Source organism: Rhinatrema bivittatum, chromosome 3, assembly GCF_901001135.1.
Source record: "Rhinatrema bivittatum chromosome 3, aRhiBiv1.1, whole genome shotgun sequence".
In the NCBI taxonomy this organism is placed as follows: Eukaryota; Metazoa; Chordata; class Amphibia; order Gymnophiona; family Rhinatrematidae; genus Rhinatrema; species Rhinatrema bivittatum.
In genome coordinates this window covers 534,591,933-534,612,336 of record NC_042617.1, presented here as the reverse complement: position 1 = coordinate 534,612,336, position 20,404 = coordinate 534,591,933, and the positions used below count along the sequence as shown (strand labels likewise).

Here is a 20,404-nt window from a genome sequence, read left to right as displayed (position 1 = left end):
GTACCGGATCCATGTTGGCCTGCTGTCTAGCGAGCACCGGCGGGCCCAGCTCCGCCAGGATAGCTGGGATAAGCGGGGCTAGTTCCTCCCTGCGGAAGAGGCGGACCACTTCAGGATCGGCCTCCACAGCCTGCGCCCCTTCGCCTGCTCCGGGCGGGGTGGAACCACCGCCTGGCGTCCCCTCGGTCCCCCTCGGGGACTCCTTGTGGGAATGCACCTCATCCGAGACGGAGGACTCACTATCCGTGGCCTGTGGAGCTCCCCGCGGGGTTCTTCACGTCCTGGTGTCCGAGGACCCCTTGCGTTTCTTCCGCTTGGGACCCGACCTGTGGGTCCCCGAAACGGCCTCCGACCCCTGCCTACGCCTGCGGCTGCTATGTTTAGGGCCCTCGCGTAACAACAACGCAAAAAATCCGGGGAAAAACGAAAGAACCCAGAAGCCGAGGACTCCTGCCCAGAACTAACGTCTCTAGGGGCACCACCCCCGCTGGAGCGGCCCCCCCCCCCCCCCGGCGAACCCGTCGCGGGGAAAGCGGAGGAGGGAAGGCGCCATTTTCTGCCGGCACCCGCGCAATTTCGCGGGCCGAATTTAAAAATGGCCGCCACTCCCACGCTAGCCGGAAAGAGCTCCTCTGGCCCCCCCGACGCTGCTGCTACACGCGGCAGCGAGCGGATCGCCCGGGAACGGCTCCCCCCACGCGGCCCGGACGGCCCTTCCCCGCCCGGGAGACATGAAGCACAAAAACCGTCCCTAGGGAGGCGCGCGCGTGCCGAGCCGCCTGCTCGGCAGACCGACCTGTGCGGCATGAGGCGCGAACGCGGCGAAAAACGCCCCGAAAGAACTTAATTAAATTTAAAAATTCGCCCCCACGGCAAGCGGCCCCCCCCCCCCCCCCCCCGTGAAGAGAGGACGGAGCCGTGACGAAAAGGAGAGCCGACAAGCAGAGAAAAGTAAAACCCTTTTTTTTTTTTTTTTTTTTGTAAGTACTCACTGCTGTCCACGGTCCTGGAGCCCTGTGCCAATGGGGGTGAGTGAACCGGGCTCCCCGGTGTCACCCCCTACGCTGCCACTTGAAAACAGCCGGGCCCTCAGCCCTGGCAGCGGCCTCAACCGGGGGAGGGTAGTCCCCTCAGGACCTCTCAACTCCCCTGGGAGGCAGGGCACCCGGGAAACGAATAAAAACAAAACCCAATTTAGTACAAAACAATTAAACCTAACAAAACTAGCTCAAAATCAAACCTGACAAACTACCAAGAATCAGGTCAGGCAGGGCTGTGACTGGACCTGCACCATCTACTGGAGACAGAGTAAGACTGAGGGGCTGTGACTGGCACAGGGGCTTATATGGCTCCGCCCACAAGTTTTAGTCTGTCTCCATCTACTGGTGCGGAGTCACAACCCAGGTGTCCTGGACTGATCCTGGTACGTACAGGGAAAGGAAAACTGCCTTAGTAGGCCCCCTGCAGTCCCTCTAGGACTGGGTTCACCCCTTAATCCTCAAATCTTCCAACACCTGGGGAACCAGTGCACCTAACTCCTCACTGCAGACCAACTGAACTACCCGAGGGCAGTCACCCTCATCAAATAGGATCCACTAAATCACTGACCTGGACCTTGTCCGGCACCACCACAGTATCCTGGCCCATCCGACTCATCTGACATGTCCCAAGTCCTCAGGTGTGGACTGTCCCAGCCCAAGGAGACAGAGGATCCCTCCAGAGCCCACCTGTTTCCCCCCTGAGGCTTTTCAGTCACAAGGGGTTCCCTGGGAAGCGGTCATATGGATCCTGCCTCCTTCTCAGCCAAATAGGCCTTGTGAAGAAGCAGCACAAGATCTGCTGAAAACTGCTCCGAATCCAAAGATGAGCGATCCTGCCCATCGTCCCTTCCCTGCCACCAACAGGGCTTAAATCAATGGACAAAAAGGGGGGGGGGGGGAGGGGATTCTCGATGCTCTGAAGCAGCCTCTTAGCTCCTGCCATGTGCTATGAAAATGGCCACCGGTGCCCCCCCCCCGGGCCTGCAGCACTGGCCGGCCAACCTCGTGGTCTGACCACCCCCCGATGGGCCTGCAGAGGACCCAGCCCCTCCCAAGGCACCCTCTGTGCACAGTGCGGTTGTACAGAGTAGAACTCCTCTCACACCGCAGCTGCAGCAACGTTTCGAGCACTAAGCGGGCCTTGGCCTGAATCACGGTCAGGCCTAAAAGTAGCCCCTGCTGCTGAACAAACACCACCAGCAGCACATCTCCGATGCTAAGAGAGCACCCGGCCTGTTGATCGGGAGGTTTTTGCCCTCACCCACCCAGCCCTGCCTCCCGGCAGCTCAGCCGACCAGCACCTGAGTAGATCCCTTCACAATAGTCTTTTTTTAAGAATGTTTTAAAGGCAGACACTGAATAAAGGAAATAACCAGCAAACAAGGAAAGCACAAAGAAAAAGGCTACTTCCCTGCTTCTGGATGTGGAGGGAACAGAATCTGGAGGCGAGGACTCAGAGGGGGTGAAGGAACCAGGACCCCTGGCTTCCACCTCCTCTGGCTGATAAAGGCTGAGCTAGCTCAGGGGTCATCAACCTCCTGCTCACACTGCTCAACCCAAGGGATGGCCCACGAAGGAACCTAACAGCTTGGGGAGGTTTCCAGGAATCTTCTGTCTTCTTTTTATTTTTAAATCAAACTCCAGACTGCAGATTTGCACCTCTACCATCTGATGGAAACAGAAATACTGAGGGACTGCAGGTGGCACTCTCGGTTATGTAGCAGTGCCTCAAAGCTTTTGTTCTCTGCCTCCATGTGCTGGTAGGGATGCACAAACCACTTGTCTGGACTGTTGGTTACGCTCCCAAAATCAACCCCCCTCCCACTATTTAAGGGGCTGGGGAAAGGAGATCTGAATCCAGACTGGTGAAACCCTGACACAATGACAAAGAAATAGAAGACCATACCTGACCATCAATGTACGCGACTTCCCCTCGCAAGATTACTCTTCTCACAGCTCCTTTCACCTTCATGCCCTCAAATGGGGTCCACTTGGATTTGGTGAACTGCATCTGATTTGGGATTATCCATTCCTGCTCCAGATCCACCTGCCCAAAACATGGAAACTCGCATCACAATATCACAATTACAGTCAGCTTGGCTGAAGGACAACATTGGGTAATTAAATTCAGCCTTCTTTAAAACTACCTGTGTATGGAAAATCAAGTTTGCGGTGATGGATGGCGGCAAAAACCTACCAAGAACTCAGGCAATTATGGGCCGCAATATGAAAAAAATCCAAGCCTTCCTGACACCAACATTGTAATCTGAACTATATATTTCATAATTTAAAAACTCAGTTCAGAATATTTCTTTGCAAAGAAATTTATGGCTCCTTTTATGTTATGATGGCAGCTCCTGTTAAAAAATATAATATTCTCTCAGGATGAGAAATGCTGGAGGAACTGTACACAGATGGGTACATATCTGCATATTTGGTGGGAATGTACCAAGTTAGTGCCACTCTGGCAATGGATTCGGCAGATGATTTCACAAATGCTACATATTCAGGTGCCCTTTAATCCGGAGACTTTTCTACTGTCGGATTTTCCGGAGAGGTGGCCAAAAAAGATGAGGACTCTGGTGCACCATGTGCTTAGTGCGGCTCGACAGGAAGTGGCGGCGCACTGGCGACAGGATAGACCACCAGCAGCGGAGACTGTTATTCAGCGGTTGTGGCTTATGCATTCGTGGTACTATATAAGAGCTCAACAGCAGGACACAGTAGCAAAACATGTTTTCATATGGGAGCCCTTTTTACACTGGTACAAAGTACATTGAAAGGCGGGAGAATGCCTGGGCATAGAAATTCTACGAGGGGTGCTTGCCTCGGCCTGGATGCCATTCTCGGATTTAAAGAATCTTCACGGTTAGGAATTGGCGAAATGCAGACTGAACATTAATTGACTCTCACAACCGAGATCAGCTATAACTTACGGAAAAAGATCAGGGGGGTGGGAGGCGGGAGGAGGGGGGGAAGGGGGGGGGGGGAAATGGAAAAGCATGGCGAGCCAATGGTTGTAAATGCTTTATGGAATGTTTCATTTGTATGTCTTTATGGTTATGTTACTGTTGAGATTGCCAATAAAATTTAACTAAAAAAAAAATATATATATATATAATATTCTATGTAGCCTTATTAAGAATTTTTATGACACCCCCCCCTTCCCCCGTTTCCTCCTGCTCTTTTGGATTCCCAGCTCAAATCTATTGATTCCCAGCTCAAATCTATTGAGTTTCAGTGCTATGAGCTTTCAGTTGCAACTGCCCAGGGTTTTATCCATATTTTATAATCCCTCAGCCAGCCATCGTAATGATAATCCTTGGCCAGGTGTCAGAGACCACCGCTCCCTCCAGAACCTGGTAGGCATGCACCTTAATTCCGGCCAGTAGATATCATTGTTAAGCAAAGGCAGAGACTGCCTCTTCTCTTCTTCACCCCCCCCCCCCCCTCTCTCCCCAGGTTTGCGAATGCTGCCTCTGTAGCATCCCCAGCCCTAGGGATAAGCCCAGGATATCGGACCCAGGTCTTCCACCCATCTGTCATACCTGATAGCAGACCGAAACCCCAGTTGAGGCAGCCTCATTTCTCTGGTTTAATCCCCTGCTCCTTTCTCTCTCTCTCAGTAGTCCTTCTTTCTATTTTCTCCAATTCTGATTTTTGTTGACATACCAATAGCACCACTTGTAAGAATATATAAAAATATTTGCAAGGTATTTCTGTCATCTTATTTTTGTCAGAGGTAACCTAAGAAAGCCTGCTAAAACTCAGGTTCTAGCAAGATGGCAATATTTTCTCAGGTGTTATTGAAATTTGTCTCAAAATAAACAAGGTACATCCACCAGGTGACCTTTCTTGTTCAAGATGAAACAAATCGCTGTTATAAAATGAGCTCATTCTCACTTTTAATCTCAGTGTGGCAGTGTGTGTGTGTGTGTGTGTGTGTGGGGGGGGGGGGGGGGGGTGGTTTGAAAGAGACAAGAGGTTTCTCATTTCTGTGAGATGCACAAGAAAACTAAGAGTCCAAAAGCACGGGGAGAGTCTCACCTCTATATACGTGTTCTCCTGTGCAGGAAGTGAGAAGATCTTACGGGGGTTCTCATATAAGCGTTTGATGATGTCTTCGATGGTCAGGCGTCCTTCACTGACAGCAGTCAGCAGAAGAGGCAGCATGGTTTCTAGGCCTGGATACCCAGGGGGTGCATTCTTATTGTTCTTCTCTTCCACAGAATGAGGTGCTATACACAGGATCACACAAATGGGTGGTTGAATTTTAGACCATGCTGAGACATCACTTGTAATGCAGTATTCCTCACCCCTCACCCCCCCAGGTTCTGGCTGCTGGCATATTAAATATTCTCTAGAAGAAAGATAGTAAAAGGCTTATGACAGATTAGAAGTTTCCCTCATTAAATCACAATACTACCATTTTGTAGTTTAATGCCTCAGCGCGAACACCACTGCTAGTTTTACAATTTGTCATTTTAAATGGTTCTCCAAATCTATGCGCACATGATCAAAGTACCATGGGATCAGTCTTACTCACTCTGCAGAAGAAAAAAAGATTGAGAGGGACCTCATATGACCACTGGGTATTTACAGCATGCTACACATACTCAGAGCAAAAGCTTTATTTCAGAACTATGCATTTCTATCCCCTATGCCGCTTGATGTTTCTCATAAGTGTAACTGAATTTCTTATTTATTGCTCCACTTAACAGGACAAACAGATGATCCGATCTCCGAAAGGCATTGGTCACCTTAAGATATTGCAAAAGAATTTGACACATCCACAACGTGAAACTCCCTAGCCATTGGAGCACTGGCCGTCAAGTTTGGAAAGGCCAGAAGCTTGACAACCTGATTGAGGTGAAAGAAGGATACCACTTTCAGCAAAAAGGAACTGCACGTAAGGAAAACTCCATCCCCTGAAAAGCTGAGGAAGGGATCCCTGTATGATAACGCTTGTATCACCTTGCCCGGATGTAGTTCAATGCACCGCAGCACCAGACCTATGAGAAGCCATGGGGGGATACACTTAAAGCAACAGACGGCCACGGTTGAACAAGAGTGTTGATGAGTGTTGATGTCCTCTGATCTGAACTCCCTTCTGCAACTGAAAAATCGATCCACTTTGGCATTCACTGGAATCACCATGAAGTCCACCACTGGTTTGCCCCACCTTGCCTGCAGCAAGGCGAAGACCTCCGCCAACAACTCCCACTCCCCCGGATCCAGACGCTGCCAGCTGAGGAAGTCCACCTACACATTTGCCCACTCCGGCCACATGAGAAGCAGCTATCCGCCACAGATGTTTCTCCGCCCATTCAAACAATTTTTGCGCCGCTCTGCCAATTAATGAATGCCACTATCGTCGCATTGTTGGAGAACACTCACACCGACTTGTCCCGGACGAGCAAAATAAATGCTAACACGGCCTTGTGCACTGCCCTGGTTTCCAGACGATTGATAGACGAAGTTGCCTCTTCTGCCAACCACTGACCTTGGGCTGATTTCCCCTGGTAAACTACCCCCCAGCTTGAGAGGCTAGCATCCATGGTCACTAACACCCAGTCGGGCACTTCCCGATCTGTCCCTTTCTCCAGATTGTGCCGAGACAGCCACCATGAAAAACTGAACCTGGCACTCTCTGGCAACAGTTAACGAAGCTGAAATTCTTCCGACAGCAGATTCCAACAGGATACAAGAACCCCCTGCAGAGGACTCACATGAGCAAAAGCCCATGGCACTAACTCCAGCATAGACGACACGGAACCCAGCACCTTCAGGTAATCCCAAACCCTGGGTACAGACAAGTCTGGTAACCGAAGGACATGACTCTGCAACTTGAGGACTCTTTCCATAGTCAGAAACACCTTTCTCAGCCGGATATCAAAGAGAGCTCCCAGATATTTCAGGGATTGGGTCAGGTCCAGATGACTCTTCGCGAGGATCGGCACCTAGTCCAGCAACTCCAGACGCTGCAGTACAACTTGGACCGAATGAAGATGCTCCACCCCTGACTTTGCCCATATCAGTCAATCGTCCAGGTACGGGTGCACCAGGATACCTTCTTTCCTGAGAGTCACTGCCACAACCACTATCACGTTTGTGAAAGTGCACAGTGTCGTTGCCAACCCAAAAGGAAGAGCTCGAAACTGGAAGTGCTCCCCCATTACCATGAACCTCAGAAACTTCTGGTGGTCGTTCCAAACAGGGATGTGCAGGTAGGCTTCTAACAAGTCCAACGAAGTCAGAAACCCCCCTTTGTGAACCACCACTATCACTGTGCGCAACGTCTCCATCGAAAGTGCAGCACGAGGAGGGCCACATTGACTTTCTGCAGATCAAGAATTGACCGAAAAGTGCCTTCCTTTTTGGGCACTACGAAGTATACTGAGTAACGACCCTGTCCCCTCTCCAGGGGAGGCACTGGAACAATGGCTTGCAGAAGCTGCAGATGTGGCAACATCTCTTGAACCATCTCCCACATGCTCCGGGAGATGCAGCAGGAGATTACAAAGGCGTCCCTGAGCAGCCGAGAAAAATTCTAAAGCGTAGCCTTCTCTTACCACATGCAGGACCCACTGGTCCGACGTGATCTCGGTCCACGCCTCATAAAATAGGATCAGTCTCTCTCCAATGGCCTCTGGAGAGGAATGGACCTGCACGCCTTCATTGCCCGATCTTGTTACCGCCCACAACTTGAGACCCGCTGTCCCTCAGGGGCCTGCGCTGGGCTCGATTAGACTGCTGTCGGCCAGAACTCTGCTTTGGGGCAGCCAACACCTGACTCCTGCCAGCATGAAACTTCTTCCTTGCCTCCTGAAATAGAGAACATGGAGGAAAAAAACTTCTTAGGGTTCTTCTTGTCCTCAGGCAACTTGTTACCCTTGGACTCCCCCAATTGCTTAATGAGCTGCTTCAGATCCTCTCCAAACAGCAGCTTCCCCTTAAAGGGTAGGTTAGACAGCTGGGCCTTAGATCACACATCCACCGACCAATTTCGTAGCCACAGGAGTCTCCTCGCAGCCACTAGAGAGACCATGCTTCTGGCGGAAGTCTGAATCATGTCATATAGGGCATCCGCCACAAAGGCTGCTTCCGGTTCCAAGTGGGCCACTTGTGCCACCTCCACAGTCGATCCCGACCTCTCTGAATCAGAGCCGAAACTTTAAACAATCTTTTAAAGAGGATTTCCAGTTTTTGATCCTGAATATCCTTCAACGCCGCTGCACCTGAAACTAGAATGGTAGTGTTCTTGGTAACCACGGATACTGCCGCATCCACCTTGGGAACCTTCCATGACTTCAGGGTCTGTTCCAGCAAGGAATATAATTTGCCCATAGCTCAGTCTACCTTCAAGCCCGCTTCAGGAGATTCCCACTCCTGATCCACGTTCTTCACCATCTTAGGTAACAGGCCTTAGGGGGCCCCCGCAATCCTTCAAGACTGGGTTCACCTCCTCACTGTCAGACTCCTCCTGAGTGACCTTAATCCCCAGTTCTTCCAGAATCTGGCGAATCAACGGACCCAACTCCTCCCTGCGGAAAAGACGGACCACCCAAGGATCGTCCCCATCCAGAGTTGAAATCTAGTCAAGATGATCCCCTACAGGAGTGCTAGGATCCTGACGCGGATCCAGCGCCATACCAACAGGGTCCCTACCTGGATCCACCAGACTTCCCTGTACTGATCTGGATCATCCGTCTCAGACATGTCTTCCTCCACCGCGGACCTCTTGAGACCCAAGGGCCTTGGGAAACCTCTGGACTCCACCTGCTTAGGCTTCTTCACCACTCGGGACTTCCTAGGCAAAGGCCTTTTGGGGATGAGGGAATTGGAACCACTAGCTATCACCCCTTCTGAAGATAAGGGCAGAGCTCCCCAGGGATCACCAACCCCCTGCTCTACCTGAGGTATGGCCCACAAAGGATCCTTACACCTTGGGGAGCCAAAATCTTCTCAAGTCTTAATCTTTACATTTCTTGAAAACTCCAGTCTGCAGGTATACACCTCTACCACCTGCTGGAGACAGAGAAATACTGAAGGACTGCAGGTGGCACTCTCGGTTATGTAGCAGTGCCTCAACGTTTTTATTCTCTGTCTCCATCTGCTGGAGGGATGCATAAACCCACTCGTCTGGACTGATCCAGGGTACAAACAGGACGTGACCACTGCTTCATCTCCCACTCCACTCTCCTCCAGAAACACCATAGGCAGAGGGGATTTCCCAACAAGCAAAAGCTGTAGTAGTCAAATCACTTTGAGCATCTAAACAGCGCTGACAAACGGAGAAAGAGTGAGAATGAATTGCTATCAGACGGCAAGCCTCCCAGATAGCAGGGCATTTGAACCTGTTCGTTCCTGGTGCCTAGCTCTCCTGAACTTCAGCTCTAGGCAGCCTCCTGTGTGCACACCAATTGCCACCCAGGTGTACATGCACACCCCTCCAGGATGAATGCAAATACGCGTTCAAGACTAGATCGCCGTAGTACAGGCACAAATACGCTCTCGTGTAGGCCATGGTTGTACGTGCACAAGTATCTGCGCAAATATGCACTGAAGTTTAGGTTGCAGGCTTAGGTGCACAAGTACCCACACAAATACGCGTTCCAGTCTAGGTGGCGGGCTTATGCATATAAGTACCGACGCAAATAGGCGCTCAAGCACCTAAGCAAATACACATTCAAGTCTAGGTCGCAAATGTACATGCTCAAACCTAGGCCATTGCCTTACATGCACAGGTCCCAGCACATGCAACAGCCATATGGCGAGAATACGTGCACATGCTCACGCATATGCGGGAAAAGAACAACTGCCGCAACCTACCACACAGCTAGGAAAAGTCTGCCTGCAACTTCAGCACATTTAGGCCCAGATCCGATCAACATTCGGCACTGAAAAACATTGAAGGCCTAAAGAACTTCTCAACAGCTCAGGCCTCTTGACGGTCCAAGAATCCATTGAGACTGGGGCCGAGAGCATGCATCCCTCGTTGCTTGTTCTGCTAAACAAGCTTTGCATATAAGCAAATTAAAACCAGTAGAAAACCTCTACCAGAACCTGAGACTCCTCCTCACTGCAAGTGCCTCTATGCACCTCCATGAGACAGGGAACCACCGATGATAGCTGAGGAGGGTATTCCCCTGCCTCTCCTGCCAATGCTGCTAGGGAATCGAAAATGGCCACCGTTTGTTTCCGCACTGACTGCGAAAGCCTCTGTGCTAGACCCAGTCACTCGTGAAGCTCGTTCCACTGGTGTGGCCAGGCTCAACACAGACCCCTGAACACCATGCCGCTTTTGCTGCAGGCACATGTTCCTCCTCGCACCCACGGCACCACCTGCACCTCAACTGCGAACAGGGGAACAATCCCTCAGTGCCACGGAGCCAACACTCTGTCTCCTCCACAGGCAGAAAAGCTGCTGAAAACCCCCACTGCTGAGCTCCCCAAGCTGCTAAGGTTAGATACCCCCCTCCCCGGAATCCCGCTGCTGCATTCTTTGTTCTCTTTCTTTTTTTGTTCTCTGAGAACAAATAAAGATACATAGAAACTTTCCTTTGGTGCAGAGGTTCCTTTCCAGGAGCGCAGGCTGCACAGCAGATCAGAAGAGAGCCAAACCACTGGCTATATCTGTCTCTACTCCTTTTGCCAAACTTTAGCAACCCAGCCCAGACAAACTGTATAAAAGGATACTTCCCTGTTCCACTGGACTTGCAGTGCAGAAGTGCCAGCAGATTCCACCGACTCATGGGGAGGATGAGGGATTTGGACCACTAGATGTCTACCTCAAGGACTTCCGGACTGAGCTATCAGAAGGGTCACAAACTCCCTACTCGTCCGCCCCACCAGGACCTCATAACCCCCTGGGAGGATCCAGAAATGTTGTCTTTTAATCTTTTTTGTTATTTTCCAGACAGCAGGTTTTTCACCATCTACTGGAGACAGAGAAATACAGAGGGACTGCAGGTGGCACACTGGGTTATTTACAGTGTCTGTGAAACTTTCTCTGTCTCCATCTGTTGGCAGGGAGGCAAAACCCAGGAGTTTGGATTGATCTGGGTACGTACAGGGGAACCACTGCCTCACAGGACTGCTGCCCAATACTTGTCTGTTCTTATTGCTTCTTCTCTCTTTTGTGGCACTACACACTGCCTCTTCTACCATCACTGCTGCCCATTTCTAGATTTACTGGCTTCAGTGCCCACCTACTAACACTCACCATGATCAGTAGCAAAGCAATCGATGGTCTCTAGGTTCTCCCAGAGTGCATTCATGTCCTCCTGTGTGCCCAGCATGGGCCGTACCTGGCCACGGGCCTCACCAATGTGTTCCAAGTCATCCAGGCACAGGAAGAGGTGGTGTGGAGCCACCTCACAGGTCACCTGGATCCCCTTCTGTTTCGCAGCTTTGATGATCAGAATCTAAAAGCAATTTTATTAAGAAGAGAGAAATTTTATTATGAGACATGCTACATTCACATTATCAATACGCTTTGAAACGTGATACATCTTCACAAGCTTTTCCATCTGTACCTGATCTGGGTTCCTTCTCTCATTCACACACTGTACTATCTGTGATATTTTGAAAAAGATTAGATCTCTTATTCCCTCTGGGTTCACCAAGGAAGTGACCCATAACCACAACTAGAGAGGAAAACCCAAATGTCATCGGTCCCGTATAATTAATGGAAAAAACAATTCACTACTTCAAAGATATATATATATATATATATATATATATATATATATATTGTAGATACAATATATATATATATATATATAAAAATGTCTTGACCATCTCTTTATAAGGCAAATTGGTTCTCTGTCTTCTCTGTTCATATAGCTGAACCATCCCTGCTGTTAAAATCTATTTTTCAGCTCATGCAATTGACTATTTCTATGTCAAGACTTCAGTCTCGGCATCATTTCTGATATAGACGCGCCCTTTCATGGGGGATAAATAACTCTGTGACTTACCTAGGAAAAGCCTCATTTACTGTGACCTGTCACCTTTAAGTTGAACAGGGCTTCTCCCAAGAAGGGTGATCCTACACTTTCCAACACCCACTGCAGCTCTAGAATGTGTTCAACTTCCACTCAAGGAATTCTTCCATTGTGTTTAGACAAGTTCTCATCATTGTCCTGCAGGGGGCACAACTATCATCCTACACTAATGATACCAATAGGTAAAAAAAACAAAACAAATGAATATTTTGCCCCGGTTGGGATATCTTTTCCAAGCTCTGCCAATTCATCTCTCCACACGGCTCCTGAAAAAATGGCAGCAGCGAATTTTCTCTTTCATTTGGCGTCGACGGCCCCCAAGGGTGTCCCAGTTTATTATGTATCGACCCAGGTTACGAGGAGGCTTGGGGGTTCCAAACCTCAGATGGTATTTTGCTGCGGCCCAGTTAAGAGCAATTTTAGATTGGTACCGCAGGAGGGAACAAAAGCAATGGTGCCTCGTTGAACAATCTCTGGTGGCGGGGATGCCTCTTACAGATCTGATTTGGCTTCCCCGGCAGGCATGGTTTCCTGTGACACATATGCCTCTTCCTGTTAAAACTACGCTAGACAGTTGGAAAGTTTGGAGGACTTTCTTAGTGGGCGACAGAAAATATTTTTCTAACTCCGGTTTGCTCTCAAACGCCCTCTTACATCATAGGGATCAACAATCTGCTTTACCAATATGGGTTGAAAGGGGCATACGGGTTCTAGGCCAGGTATGGCAGCAGGGTAAAATGGTCCCCTTCCCACGGTTACAGGAACAATATTCTCTACCCGCCTCTGATGTATTTACTTATCTTCAACTGCGCCATTTTTTACTAACAGAGAGGGTTGGTCCTGAGCTGGTGAAGGGTAAATCACAGCTTGAAACCTGGAGTGATTGTGCTGACTCCTTGACAAAAGTTATATCACGGATCTACTCTTTCCTAAACAGGGATCCTACTACCAAATTACCATATATGAGGGCGTGGGAAGTTGACTTAGGGCGTTCCTTATCATTGGAAGACTGGGATGAAATTTATTTGGCCACCAAAAAAGGATCGCAATATGTCTCCCTCGCTGAAAACTGTTATAAACTGCTTCTTCGATGGTATTATTCTCCCGACCGCTTACATAAATTTGCGGTTACTACTGATCCGGGGTGCTGGAGGGGATGCGGGCAATTAGGTACCTTCTATCACATGTGGTGGACGTGCCCCAAAGTTGTTGTCTACTGGGAGCTTATCACTCACTTTTTGAATCAAATTTTGAGTTTACAGGTTACACTGGGTCCGGAAAATGCCTTATTGAACCTACCTGTTGATATGTCCCGGGCTCAGTGGAAAGTAGCCCACTTAGTCATCATGGCAGCTAGGAGTGAGTTAGCCTTGAGGTGGAGATCGGTCAATACTCCCTCGGAGTTGGAAGTGAAAAACAAACTTCGAAAGCTTTGGGGTATGCATACGGGGATTCTCACCGCTCGTCAAGGAAATCCCCAACATCTGATGGTGTGGAAACCCTTGGAGAGGTGGCTAAACATGTGAGGATGTGGGGCGGCAGGGCTACTTTTATACTATCTGGGACCTAGCGACTCCATTGCATGATAGGCCGTCTTATTGATGATTCTTGGGGGAGGAGACGCCTTGGATGCCTCTCCATTTTCATACAGGTATGGGTCCTATCATAGGCTTCAGGTCGGCTCTCCATCTGTGTCCTGATTGTAATCCCATAAATTATTCAGGGGCGCTTTGCAACTCATGCTCATAACCACGACAATGTAGAGTTTTATACTGCAGGGGAAGGGGAGGGGGGGTTAGGGTGGGTTGCTGCGGGAGGTGGGCCTCAAGGGGGTCCTGCTGGGGGGTTTTGATAAGAACGGAAGCAGTTTTGTGCACTTTGTCACGAGTTTTTTGATGATTAATGTAGTTACACTTTGTTTATGTTGATTTATGTCACTAAACTTGTTGCTATGTTCTTGATATACCAATAAAGTATAAATAAAAAAAAACAAAACAAAACAAAACAAAAAGCAAGGAGATGATACAAATCCACACTGTACCATGGACCTTACCCATAAAGGAAAATTTGTTCTTACCTGCTAATTTTCATTTCTGGAATACCACAGATCAGGTTTTGCCTCATCAGCAGATGGAGACAGAAAAAAAAGCTTTACTAACACTGCTACTTAACAGTGTACCACCTGCAGTCCCTCAGTATGACCTATACCCAAGCCAAAATAAGAATAAACCATAAACAACTTCACCCTCTACACGAGAATGGGAAAGACAGCCCCCAACCTGGAGCCTTTCCAACTATAAAGGAGATTGAATATTCCCAAACTTCAAAAACAATTTCTTATTATCTACACACAGAAACTACAGTGGTTTTTCCAAAGGGACTGATCTATGGTATTCCAGGAATGAAAATTAGCAGGTAGTAACCAACTTTCCTTTCCTTTTTTTTCTTTTCCAAAATATTTTTTATTGTCATTTACCAGAGGTTCACAACCAGAAACAGCATCTGCAGTACAACTTTTATTTATTTATTTTTATTATTTAAAGAGTTTTTATATACCGGGGATGTTAGTAAATAACATCACCTCGGTTCACAGTGTAACATAACATAGCAACAAGCTTTACAATGAGTATAAATATCGGTTCACAGTATAACATGGCATAGTAACAAGCTTTACAATAGTTTAAAGGCTGAAAGAGATTAATCTATAAGGGAAAGGTAGAGTTAGTATGTGGGATAACTTCATGTTTTTAGATGCATCGATTCCTTTAACAATTGAGTATGAAGTCAACAAATTAACTATTAACATGAGAAAAAGAATATAAACAGTAAAAGCTTGGAGGAAGGAAGGGGGTGGCGGAGAGGAGGGGGTGGGCTGTAGGGGAATAGGGATGTAGGAGGGGGGGATGAGAAGGAGGGTAGTTGCGGTAGGAATGTTAAGACGTGTCAGTCAGACAGGGAGTATGAGTTCGGGTATATACCTTTGGAGGAGTCAGTCAGTCAGGGTATGCTCGTTTGAAAAGCCATGTTTTAAGATTGTTTGAATTTTTTATGGCATGGTTCCTGGCGTAGATGGGGGGGCATTTTATTCCAGTGGGTGGTTCCTGCTATGATGAATGATCGTTCTCTAATAGTGGCGTGTTTTATGAGTTTGGGGGATGGTGTTGGGAGTTTGGCCTGGTGTTGCTTTCTAGTTGGTCTGGTTGGGTTGCAAGAAAAGAGATGTTCAGGGAACCATTGCATGTTTTGGTTGTGGATGGCTTTGTGTATGAGGGTGAGGGATTTATATATTATCCTAGAGTTTACAGGAAGCCAGTGTAGGGATTGAAGAACTGGGGTGATGTGGTCGTGACGGTGCGTGTTGGTAAGAATGCGGGCAGCGGCGTTTTGTAGGAGCTGTAATGGTTGAAGGGTATTTTTTGGTAAGCCTAGGAGGATAGCGTTACAATAGTCAATCTTGGACAAGATCATGGCCTGTAGCACTGTTCGGAAATCGGAAGTGTGTAATAGAGGTTTGATTCTCTTCAGGGTGTGAAGAATCCGCTCTTTATAGTAGCAGAGATGAATTTTTTGAGGTTAAAGTGGTTGTCTATCCATATGCCTAAGCTGCGGACCAGGGCAGGAGGATAGCGAGGGGGGAGAGAGGTCGAGTGGGGGATTGTTAGGAGGAGAAAGGATGAGTAGCTCTGTTTTGTTGGTATTGAGTGCCAGAGAGTTGTCTGTAAGTAGTTTGTTTATTTCAGATAGGGCAGAATTCCAGATCTTCATTGCATTTGGGATAGAGTCAGTAATTGGTATGAGTATCTGCAAGTCATCTGCATAGATGAAGTGCTGGAAACCCAGTTTGGAAAGAAGTTGGCAGAGGGGGAGGAGGTAGATGTTAAAAAGGGTTGATGAGAGGGACGAGCCTTGTGGTACTCCTTGTGTTAGCCTAACAGGTTTGGATTCGTTACGACCAATTTTTACACTATAGCTCCTGTCGTGTAGGTAAGAGTGAAACCAGTGTAGGGCCGTGCCAGAGATGCCAATTTCCTTGAGGTGTTTGATGAGTGTGTTGTGATTGACTGCGTCAAATGCCGCCGATATATCTAGCAGTGCGAGTATGTGGGATTGTCCTTTGTCAAGAGCTCTAAGTATGTTTTCCGAGAGGGAGATAAGTAGGGTTTCTGTGCTATGGAGTTTACGGAAACCAAACTGGGATGAGGAGAGAATATTGTGATCTTCAATATAGTCTGTGAGTTGTCTGTTAATCATTTTTTCAAGTATTTTGGAGAGGAATGGGAGGTTTGACACTGGGCGATAGTTGGCTGGATCGGTGGGATCTAAGTCTGGTTTTTTGAGTATAGGTTTTATAATGGCTTGCTTAAGTTCAGTTGGGACCTGGCCAAGTGTAATAGATTTATTCAGGATGTTAGCGATGTGTTTGGCTATTGAAGAGGAGCTTGCGAGTAGTGTTTTGGTGGGCAGATTATCTGAGGGATGAAAGGCGGGTTTGATTTTTTTGAGGGTGGTTTCAATTTCCAGTGCAGAGGTGTATTCGAATTTTGAGAGGGGGAAGAATGAGGTTTGTGTAGATGGATGTAATTGAGTGACATGATTGGAGTGATCAGTCGATGTGTTTTTGTGTGTTGCTGAGCTAGCATGGCCGGGTTGGGATGAAAAGCGTGGCATAATGGTCTCCACTTTGGTGAGGAAGCATGATGCTAATTTCTCACATTTTGTTTCATCATCATTGTCAGGGTTATATCTGACTGGTGAAGTGATCAGGCTGGCTACGTATTGGAAAAGGGCTTGTGGGTTAAACTGGTACTGATGAATTCGTGCGGCATAGAAATCTTTCTTTGCTTTCTCAGTGGCTTTTCGGTAGGTGTGTAGATGGGTGCGAAATTGTAATAGGGTGGCCGGGAGTTGATTCCTCCGCCAGGTTTTTTCAATTTTATGAAGATCCGTTTTCATGGTTTTAAGTTCGTTTGTATACCATGGTTTTTTATTATTTTTTTCTATATTGATTTCTTTGGTTTGGGAGGGACAGAGTCTACCTGCTATGTTGGTGGTGATTTGGAACCATGATGAGGTGGCTGTGTTAGCATTGGTGAGGTCTAGGTTAAAGAGTTCTTTTGACAGGGCCTCTATGATGTCATCGGTCTTACCTTGTTTGCGAAATGTTATTGTTTTTTTGGGTAGTGAAGGAGGGGGGGTGCCTATGATTGTGCATCAGGTATCGATACGGAAATGGTCTGACCAAGGGATGGGTGTGCAGCTGGGAAGGTCAGCTTGGATTAAGGTGTTGGTAAAGATGAGGTCGAGTGTGTGCCCAGCCTTGTGTGTAGGGTCGGCTACGATTTGTTTGAAACCAAGCGCAGTCATAGCTGTCAGAATAGCTTCACAAGAAGGGGAAAGAGGGTCGCTGTCTACATGGAGATTCAGGTCTCCCAGAATGATGGCAGGCTTGGCATTGTTTATGTGTTTAGAGATATGTTCTATGAGTGAGGAAGGATTCTTTTCCAGAAGGCCAGGGGGGGCATAGATCAAGCAGAGTTGGAGGGAATTGGATCTAAAAATGCTGATCTCCAGCTTGGGAGGGGGTGATGTAGCTTGAAGCGTGAAGTTGAACTTCTTTTTGGCGGCCAGGAGTAGTCTGCCCCCTTTCTTTTTGAGTCTGGGGATGGTGAATACGCTATATACATCTGTAGGGAGTTGGTTAATTAAAGCGGAGTCAGTGTCTTTTAACCAGGATTCCGTGATAGCACATATGTCAGGGGATTCGTCTGTGAGGATGTCGTGTAGTAATGTGGTTTTTCTTAGAATTGATTGAGCATTAAGTAGTAGAATGGAAAAGGACAACATACCCAGAAGTTGCGTGAGGGGGGAGGCCATAATGGGGATAAGTGATCTGTGTTGTTGAGTTATGTAGGTATCTTTGATCGTTTTGTAGGGGGCGTAGAAGTGTTTAATGGTGGGAATGAGATGTGGACTCATTCTGCCGAGTATTGAGGGTTTCTGTTTAATTGCAGAAGTTTGCTGCAGGGTGGGGCTTCGTATGGGGTAAGGGGGGGTGTGGGGAGGTATAGGGTGTTAGTGAAAGGAGGTAGTTGCGGTGGAACACCGCAGGGTAGGAGAGGTGTAGCAAAGGTGGTCAAAGGTTATGTTTCAGAGAGAATTATTGTCCAGAATGGCCGGCTTTGGTGGCCATGGAACACAAGTTGTGAGTTCCGGGATCGTTCTAGGTGCGTGGACCAAATAATTGTTATGTGCTAGAGGTGATGGGTGAGGGTGGGTAGAGAAAACTCACCCTAGGCTTCGGAGTTGAGTAAGTAGGTTAGGAGAGCCTCAGGCAGCTGTATTGGACCAGTCTGTTGGAATTCTTCTCGCTTTGTCGTGGAGGGTGAAGGTTCGCACGAAGGGGCGCACAAAGGGGCTGGCTCCTTTGTCGCGCTCCTTCGGCGCGTGACGCCTAGCTTGGTGGGTTTTTTAAAGCCGAGCGAGGGCTGCCTTGATAGGCCGTTTGTCCCGGCTGTCCCTTCCTGCGATTGGTCGGGGTCCGGTGGAGGCGGGGCGAAGGCCCGAAGAGGACGGCAATCCGGCTGCGGGCGAGGTCGGAAGGCCCGGCTGGCCTCGTGGTCGGCAAGAGGATCCACTTGGGGTAGGAGTGCAAATTGCTAGGACTTACCCCGGTGGGTCCTCGGCGCCGATCGCGCAGGCCCTCCCTCCTATCTCACGGTCGCCGGGAAGGAAAGAAGCAGAGTCGTCTTCGCGGGAGTTTTAAAGCCCAGCGAGGGCTGCCTTGATAGGCCGTCTGTCCCGGCTGTCCCTTCCTGCGATTGGTCGGGGTCCGGTGGAGGCGGGGCGAAGGCCCGAAGAGGACGGCGATCCGGCTGCGGGCGAGGTCGGAAGGCCCGGCTGGCCTCATGGTCGGCGAGAGGATCCGCTTGGGGTAGGAGTGCAAATTGCTAGGCCTCTTATACTTATACATCTGAACTTATACATCGCGTAAAGCTTCAAGCATATATCTTATCTATTTCAATAAATCTCAGAACCAAAAAAGGATCTGTTACATCATATAACTGATCTGGATTACGTTATGTTCCGTTCTGAGTTTTAAGCTCCTGTTTTTATACATGTAATTCAATACAACCAACAATCTTACTAGTCAGCCACACAAACAACCATGCATTCCACACCACATACCAGAAACATACCCCCGCCCACCCACCCAAGAAACCAAGCCTAAATCCTGCACACCAGGGGACAGTATAGGGATAAAACAGTGGTATCTGGAACTAGTACCAGTTCGTTTTATAGCCAGCAGTACGCAAACTGTTTTGCATGTCCAAAGGCAGCAAGCCGAAAAAAAGCGACCCAGCAGTTGCAGTATACTTTGTCAGATTTGCAGTGTCCCACAGTAAAGTTGAGCCATTCCATTTGCATGGTTGATGCCATCCTCTGATACCATGCTGTGATAGATGTCTGGGATAAAGGTTGAACCCAAACTGAGAGAACAGTGCGTTAGATCATCAAAATAGCACATCGCCCAAAACTATCTAGGGAAGCCCCCTGCGGGTGGGAGCCACTTAGTAGAACTTCGCCAGCTTTTGCTACCGGGACTCACGTACATTTGCCGATAACATCAAAGACTGAAGACCAGAACCCATCCAGGGTCGGGCAGTCCAGCAGATGGTGTAACAGAGTACCTTCCTCTTTTTCACATTTTATACCTCTTAGGCAGGATAGGCGATTAATTTGAATCCTGCGAACATTGTCACATATGGCATGATGCAAAATTCAAAACTGTAGTTCTCTTAGTCCTTGATCCGGAATGTGAGAGTACATTGCTTTAAACAATTTAATAATGAATTCGTTGTCAGAGGTTTTTCCAGCAAATCAGTCCAGTACTTAGCCAGCACCTCCAAATGGCAATTTTGATGAAAACATTTGCCCAGCTTACTCCAGCCAGCGACTGTATTCAAAACACAGGATGTATCAAAGAGTGTTGTTGCAAAAGAGAGTTCTGAAGTGAAAGCTTCTGCTGTCCAGTGAAACGCCTGTAGATAGTGTCGTGCCTGTAGATAGGCAAAAAAGTGCCGGGAAGATATCTGAAAAGTATGTATTATTGATTAAATGTCTGTAATTTAGGCGACTCCTTCTCGTACAAGTGAAAAATAAAGGCAATGCCCTTTCGTGCCCATTGTTTGAAAATAAGGCTACAATCCTGTCCCAGGGAAAATCAGCATTGCCCACTAAGGGAAGTAAAAGATGTCGTGCCACTCAGTCCTCGGGTAGCACACAGCCACGGGTAAAGCAGTATCCTAGGGAATTCCAAAGTTCACAGCAGTGCCGGGCTTGCCTATAAAAGAAACA

General features: G+C 48.2%; 1 protein-coding gene across 1 annotated transcript in view; it reads right to left on the bottom strand.

Annotated features, from left to right (window-relative positions):
• CAD (carbamoyl-phosphate synthetase 2, aspartate transcarbamylase, and dihydroorotase) overlaps positions 1 to 20,404 on the bottom strand; it is a 363,344-nt gene that overhangs the window by 92,182 nt on the left and 250,758 nt on the right. Inside the window, 3 exon segments of the mRNA XM_029596327.1 lie at positions 2,947 to 3,087; positions 5,088 to 5,278; positions 11,266 to 11,467. Of these exon segments, the coding sequence (XP_029452187.1) occupies positions 2,947 to 3,087; positions 5,088 to 5,278; positions 11,266 to 11,467 (534 nt within the window).